Source organism: Hemiscyllium ocellatum, chromosome 37, assembly GCF_020745735.1.
Source record: "Hemiscyllium ocellatum isolate sHemOce1 chromosome 37, sHemOce1.pat.X.cur, whole genome shotgun sequence".
NCBI classification, from domain to species: Eukaryota; Metazoa; Chordata; class Chondrichthyes; order Orectolobiformes; family Hemiscylliidae; genus Hemiscyllium; species Hemiscyllium ocellatum.
In genome coordinates this window covers 42,830,799-42,837,443 of record NC_083437.1, presented here as the reverse complement: position 1 = coordinate 42,837,443, position 6,645 = coordinate 42,830,799, and the positions used below count along the sequence as shown (strand labels likewise).

General features: G+C 40.0%; 1 protein-coding gene across 11 annotated transcripts in view; it reads left to right on the top strand.

The window, feature by feature from the left end:
* The first annotated feature begins 510 nt into the window (after nt 1-510).
* The window catches only part of cdk11b (cyclin dependent kinase 11B), a 62,161-nt gene continuing 56,026 nt past the window's right edge, over nt 511-6,645 (top strand). For 7 of the 11 annotated variants that reach the window (XM_060852357.1, XM_060852355.1, XM_060852352.1 and 4 more), the window contains exons 1-5: nt 511-594; nt 1,234-1,312; nt 3,164-3,211; nt 3,574-3,730; nt 4,973-5,102. In XM_060852357.1, the coding sequence (XP_060708340.1) occupies nt 4,992-5,102 (111 nt within the window). In that variant the 5' untranslated portion in view covers nt 511-594; nt 1,234-1,312; nt 3,164-3,211; nt 3,574-3,730; nt 4,973-4,991. The remainder of the gene's footprint in view (nt 595-1,233; nt 1,313-3,163; nt 3,212-3,573; nt 3,731-4,972; nt 5,103-6,645) is intronic. The other 4 variants (XM_060852347.1, XM_060852348.1, XM_060852349.1 and 1 more) reach the window with 4 other exon arrangements.

Genomic DNA, 6,645 nt, shown 5'->3' with positions numbered 1-6,645 from the left:
TGCAGCTTACATCTTTGCAAGCTGATGTCCACTTAATGTTCAGAAGTTCACATGAACCTGAAGCCATTGGTCACATTTCCCAGATTATGTGATCTGCAATCCGAATAGTGTCTCCCCACAAATGAGAAATTCCAATTTAAAGAAAGAAAAGTTTTGTAATTTTAGATATCCCTATTCTTAAGTCAAGACGTTTTTCAGGTTTATTTTGAGCTGGTAGCTTTATTGAAGGTCAGTGGTAGTTTTGTGGGTTGGCTAGTGTGCTGTTACTAGTGGTCTGACAAATTTGCAATGTTTACAGTGATTGACAAGATCAGGTTATAGTCCCACAGGCCAATTTGAAAGCATTAGCTTTCGGAGCGCTGCCCCTTCATCAGGTGGTGAAAGGACACCTGATGAAGAAGTAGTACTCCGAAAGCTGATGCTTCCAAATGAACCTGTTGGGCCTATGCCCTGCTCCTCCACATGATGGGAGATTCTAGAGGGGAAACACCATCGCGCGCATGCGCCAGAGGAACGGCGTGTCGCTGGAGGTGACGTGTAATGTGTGCGACGCTGCGGCCTTGGAGCGGGCGCCGGGCGATCTGAGGGAGCGAGGTGAGCTCTGAGGCGGAGGGACCGTGAGCCTGAGTCGGATGGGGCCCTTCTCGACCGTCCTGTCCGGTATTCGACAGCGTGAGGCCGGCTGTACTGACCGTCCCACCGTCCGTGTGGCGGAGTAGGCCCGAAGCGAGCTTCGGCGCTGCGTAGTGAGGGCCCCGCGGCTGCGAGCAGCCAGCCGGCCCCTACCCCTACCCCTACCCCGGCCCCGGCCCCGCCTCCGCCTCCTCTCACACCCCCCTACGGCCCACTGCCGGGGCGGAAAAGGCCTTGGTTTCTGAGGGACGTTTTGAAACGAAACAACATTTGTAACGTCTCCCCTTGCCCGTTGTCTCCGGGGGGGGAGAGGGAGAGGAGGGGGAGGAGAGGGAGGGGGAGGGGAGAGGGGAAGGGGAGAGGGGGAGGGGAGAGGGAGAGGGGGAGGGGAGGGGGGGGGAGGGAGAGGAGGGGAAGGGGGAGGGTGACCTGACACTCAGTTTTTATTTTTTTTTAGGAAACCTGGGCCCAAAAGGAAGGGATGATAATATCTTCGCTAAACACCCAGCTTAGAAATGAACTGGTACCTTCAGAGAAGTCTGAAAGGACACATCACTTTTTTTATTCTCTTCCCCCCCCCCCCCCCCCATTCTTATTCAGTTGCCCCACTGAGGATAAAAGTGTTTTAATTCGGAGGCTCATCTGGGTCCAGCGGGGAAGGAGAGCGAGCTGGCTTGAGGTAACCATTGAAGAGATCTGATATTCAGTTTCATTTGGGGTGTTACTGTTGTGCCCACTGCTTCAATGTAATAGAATGCAAATTATAACTTTTTATAGGGTCATACTACATGTAAACAGACTCTTTGGTCCAACGTGCCTGTGCTGCCATAGTTTCCCAAACTAAACTAGTTCCACTTGCCCGGTCTGGTCCATGTCCCTGTGAACCTTTCCTGTTCATGTACTATACCTATCCAAATATCTTTTAAATATTGTAACTGCACCTGCATCTACCACTTCTGGGAGTTCATTCCACATACAAACCACACTCTGGAAAAAGTTGCCCCTCGGGTCCCTTTTAAATTTTTCACCCCTCACTTTAAAAATATGATGCTGTCATGATGATTGATGTCAAAAGTGTCATGAGACAATTACATTGCACAATGCTGTATGTTCAATTTTATTTTCCATTTGTCTCTCCTATCTTGATGATGCTGACTGTATAGGTGCATAAGTGGTAGTAGTTACCTAGTTTCTTACCCAAGTACTTCACATGTGAACCTGGACAGGACTGTTAGTATGTTATTTGATTGTGAAAGGCATCAAAATTGCATCCAAATCTGTTTGGACTTGACTCTCTTGTGCATACAGGATCACTTCATGATGATCAGAAGCAGTCACCCTGAGTAGTTTCCTTTTGCTTTATTGTTGGCTACGATGAGCTGACCTTTGTAGGTAAACCTGTTGCTTAAGCAATCCCTTTACTTTCTCATCTTTAGAAACCCATACTTTGTTTGTACATTGGAAGTTTATAATTGACATGTGAGTACTTCATTTCGCCAATCATCTTTTGTTGTAAGTGTGCCAGATGACACTGTCCCATGCTTCAGAGGATTTTGTTTGCTTATAGCAGAGAACTGGACCTAGCGCCACCATAATGGTAATCTACTATCACTCAAAAAGGGGCAGCACGGTGGCTCAGTGGTTAGCACTGCAGCCTCATAGCACCAGGGTTCCCAGTTTCAATTCTGGCCTCGGGTGACTGTCTGTGTGGAGTTTGCACATCCTCCCTGTGTCTGCGTGGGTTTCCTCCGTGTGCTCCGGTTTCCTCCCACAATCCAAAGATGTGCAGCTTAGGTGAATTGGCCATGCTAAGTTGCCCATAGTGTTAGGTGCATTAGTCAGAGGGTCTGGGTGGGTTACTCTTCAGAGGGCCGAAGGGCCTGTTTCCACACGGTTGGGAATTAATCTAAATCTAAAATGTTGACTGAAAATTTAAATTTCTGTGATAGATGTAACTGCTGTGGTTTGTCATTTCTCATCAGTGCAAGTTACAATATACTTTTGTATATTGCAATATAATTTTGCAAAGTTGCAAAATTAATTTTATTTTCAACAAGTTGATTCTACAATAATCTCTTCTAGTATTGTATATATTACTTCATCATCCATATCCTTTCAAAACAACAATGTAGACAGAAAATTTAATAGCTTGGTTCCTTCAATGGCCTTTGTTTCTGATCTGCAAATAGCACCAAGCTGCACGTTTCAAGAAATGAAGGTTATTTTCATACAACGTTACCTGTTAATGATAAAGAATTAAGAAAGAAATTATTCCAATGAATGATTTCAAACTTTGTGCATCTCCTAAACAGTGGCAGTTCTTGAGAAATTTTAATAGCATTATCTGAAATAAAATAATTTGGTCTTTACTAATTGAACCTGAGTAAAGCTTTGTGATTCTCAAAATGCTATGTAACAGTGTTACGACACATGTAAACAGTTTGGTTTTACATTATACACTAGGTTAATAAAAGATACATTGCAAACACTAAACAAAAATAACCACTAATTTCATACCTTTTGCTTTCAGTGTGCTGTATTTAAACATCTGCAGTTCTCTTGGAGCAAGAGTTTATTTGTAAGTCTGAACAGTCACTACAATGACACTTGTAGCAGTATCGTTCTAGTGATAGAAGTTACATTTATGTTTTCTGTGTTTCATAGTGTCTTCATATAGATTTTGTTCTCTGCTGGAAAATGTTTAACGTGCAGCTTTCCTTTAAATTCTCCATGGATGGGTTGTTGGAAGTACAGTGGAGTCCACGTTTTTCTGTATTATCATGACAACTTATTTGAGATCCCAACTCGTGAATGGACGCCAGTTAATTTTTGGTCGAAAAATGCTGCCATTTTTATTGTCAATTCCTGCCAACTTTTAAAATTTTTAGACAAATGTTCATATTCATGTAGGCTTTATTCTGATTTTTTTTGTCACTTCAGGTTAACTACATATCAAGGATCATGGAAAGGCACTTGAATGGGAGCTTTTTCAAACCAAGCATTAATTCTGATCTGTCCATTTTATTGACAATTGAGGAGACAAGGCTCATCAGGAAATGAAATTTACAAATGAGCAGTGACATACCAATCACACAATGTAAAAAATGCAATTAATTCAAATATAGTTATGTGCTTACTTTAAGTTTCTACTATGCATTTGAGGTTTTGCAGTAATTTTGCTATGCTGTATTAAAGGGTAATTAGTCTGATGCAATTGTTTATAGATCCTTCTAGATGTTAGAACAATGTTAATCTCCACAAAAATGGCAGTAGCAGTTACTGCAAAAAGTGGTTCTTATTTATTTTATATTGATTTTGCAGAATATTTCATTTTGAATGTTTTATTAGAATAATATCCCTTGGCGAAACGGTTACCATTTATTGTCACTTTTTTAAGCTGGCAAATTGGAAGTGACAATAAAAGGACTCCACTGTACTGCAGTAATAAATTGACTCGTATTATCTAATCCAAGATCAAATATCTGCCCCTCTGTCAGAGCAATTATATATGTTCAAAATAAGTATAGATTGGTTTTGAGGAGTGAGCAGTACATTGATGTGCAGGTATTTACTTTTACTTGCTTAAGCTAATTAGAACAGTGAGGTCTGTCACTGTCTAAACAGCTTAATTTTTATCCACCTAAGTTCAAATTCCATAACTATTTTGAAAAGATTTTGTGGTCAAAATTAGTTTGACCTGTTACTTGAGTAGGATAAAAGATCATCTTAGTACCAAGCAAAAAGCTTATGAGTATTGTGGAATACATTTTAAAATGTACTTTTATAAATTGCTTTGAAATCCCAGTTGACTTTCCTTCACACTTGTATTGAATATCTTGTGGATTAGAATTGTAACAAGTGGAATGTTGTTACTGAGGTATGTAGTATAGCTTGTAAGAAAGATTTTGAACTGAATTTTCTTGAATGTCCAACTACATAATGACCACCCATTGGTTTTTAAGTCATTCTCAGTCTCTGTCCTGATGCTTGGAATTATTTAATTGGGGGTGAAGTTACCAGTTTGCAAGCTTGACTTTGTATATATAGAAGCAGAATAAATTTTGTCTATTGGTGTAAGTTTGACTTGAAATTTTATTTTTCCAAGAACCTTCTGTAGTAGGAAGGGGCCAGATTCTTTGGAGGAAAAGTGTTTGAGACTTTGTCTGTAGTTCATTAGCAGATCAGAAAGAAGAAATTATCTGCATTGCACTTTAAGAGCTATAAGTAGTCTGCGTGTAACATCTTAAAAGATTTTTTGAAGTCCAGCATGAAATGGTTGAGACAGAAATTTTATGTCTCTCTTAACCTAATGACTAGCATGTAACTGATTCTGTTTTAGCTCAGTGTGGTCTGTCCCAATGGGAGATGAAAAGGATAACTGGAAAGTAAAAACTCTTGAAGAAATTTTGCAGGAAAAGAAACGACGAAAAGAGCAGGAGGAAAAGGGTGATGTGAAACGTCCAAGAAATGTAAGTAGTAATGCTGTCAGCATTTTGTATCCTAAGATCGTGTGTTTTTATGGTGTTGCTTATTTTAATAATTATTATAAAATTATTTGTAGAATTCAGTTACCATTTGAGTCTAAGAATCGTGTGCCCAATTTCTGTTCATGTGTGGCTTGCACTCTGAGTTCACCACCTGTAGGGTGTTGACAGAGTTCTGATATTGCCTGTTCTCTCCTTTTGCTTTCCTGCATGAGAGGCTGCTTTGGAATTATACCATCAAAGTATCATTCGCAAGTGTTGAATCAAGCTATATTCTTACCTTTAATAGATTTATCAGTCCTATCAGTCTTTGTTTCACTTGACAACTGTTGAGATTGACATGCTTAATGTGGGGACCAGGATGCGAATCCGCAATCAGTCGCTCTGGGGTAGCATGTGCAATCATTCCTGGAAGTGGTTTTCAAATAAGAGTTGGCTCATAATTGTAACTGTTTCCAAAAGTTAGTGAATTATAGAAAATATGGAGGAACCTAGATTATCCTGCATTCGATTAACTGAATTTTGGATTATCCGAACAAGATCGCAAGGTCCCAATACTTGGCTAACTATGTTATCCAGCATTCAATTATCTGGAATTTGATTAACTGAATGAAATGTTCCCCACCCATGTCCTTCAGATAATCGAGATTCCTCTTTATAGACTGCAGAGTGCAATGATGAAGCTGCATTTACTTTAATTCTGCTCTTTGCAAATGGTGTTGAAGTGGAAAGTTATCATGAAATCCTGTTTATTAGGACAAGCTCTCACTATGTCATTGGTCAACTGATACGAGTCTTACTGATGATTGAATGAATTGGAGAATGCAGCAAGTAGTCATCCACAGATTGCTTATGTAGCAGTACTGTAAAGGTTGCTAAGACGTAAGCTGAAATGTTTACTTCTCCAGCTCCTGATGCTGCCTGACTTGCTGTGTTCTTCTAGCCTCCTGCTTGTCAACTTTGGATTCCAGCATCTGCAGTTTTATTTGTCTCAGATTCAATTGGTGATCAACAAAATCGAGCACCATCTTAAATGAGGGTACTCATTATTGATTCATTATGCTGTTTCTGCATTAACCAATGGCAGATGTTCACTGAAGTTGGTTAACAGCAGGAATTTTCTGAATGAACCATATGAATGAATTATTATCTTCCATCTTGTTATGTAACATTCAACTTTCAAGTAAGTATTAAATTGATTATTCTGGCAAGGTTTGAAGATGATTAATTATTGTATTATTTCACTATGTTCAGTTCTGCTGAATTACCCTTTTGCTTTAACATAGAAGGGAAAGGTGATGTCCTGTACTTCTTTTTAAGACAAAGGTATTTTTGGTGATCTCTTGTGTAGGTGCCGGTGTTAGATGGGGATGGACAAAATCAGAAGTCACATGACACCAGGTTATGCTCCAACAGCTCTGCTCCTTCATCAGGTGAAGTGAAAGCTTGTCGTTCCAAATAAACCTATTAGACTATAACCTGGTGTTGTGTATCTTCTGATCTGGTAATCTAACTATGTTAGTCTAAC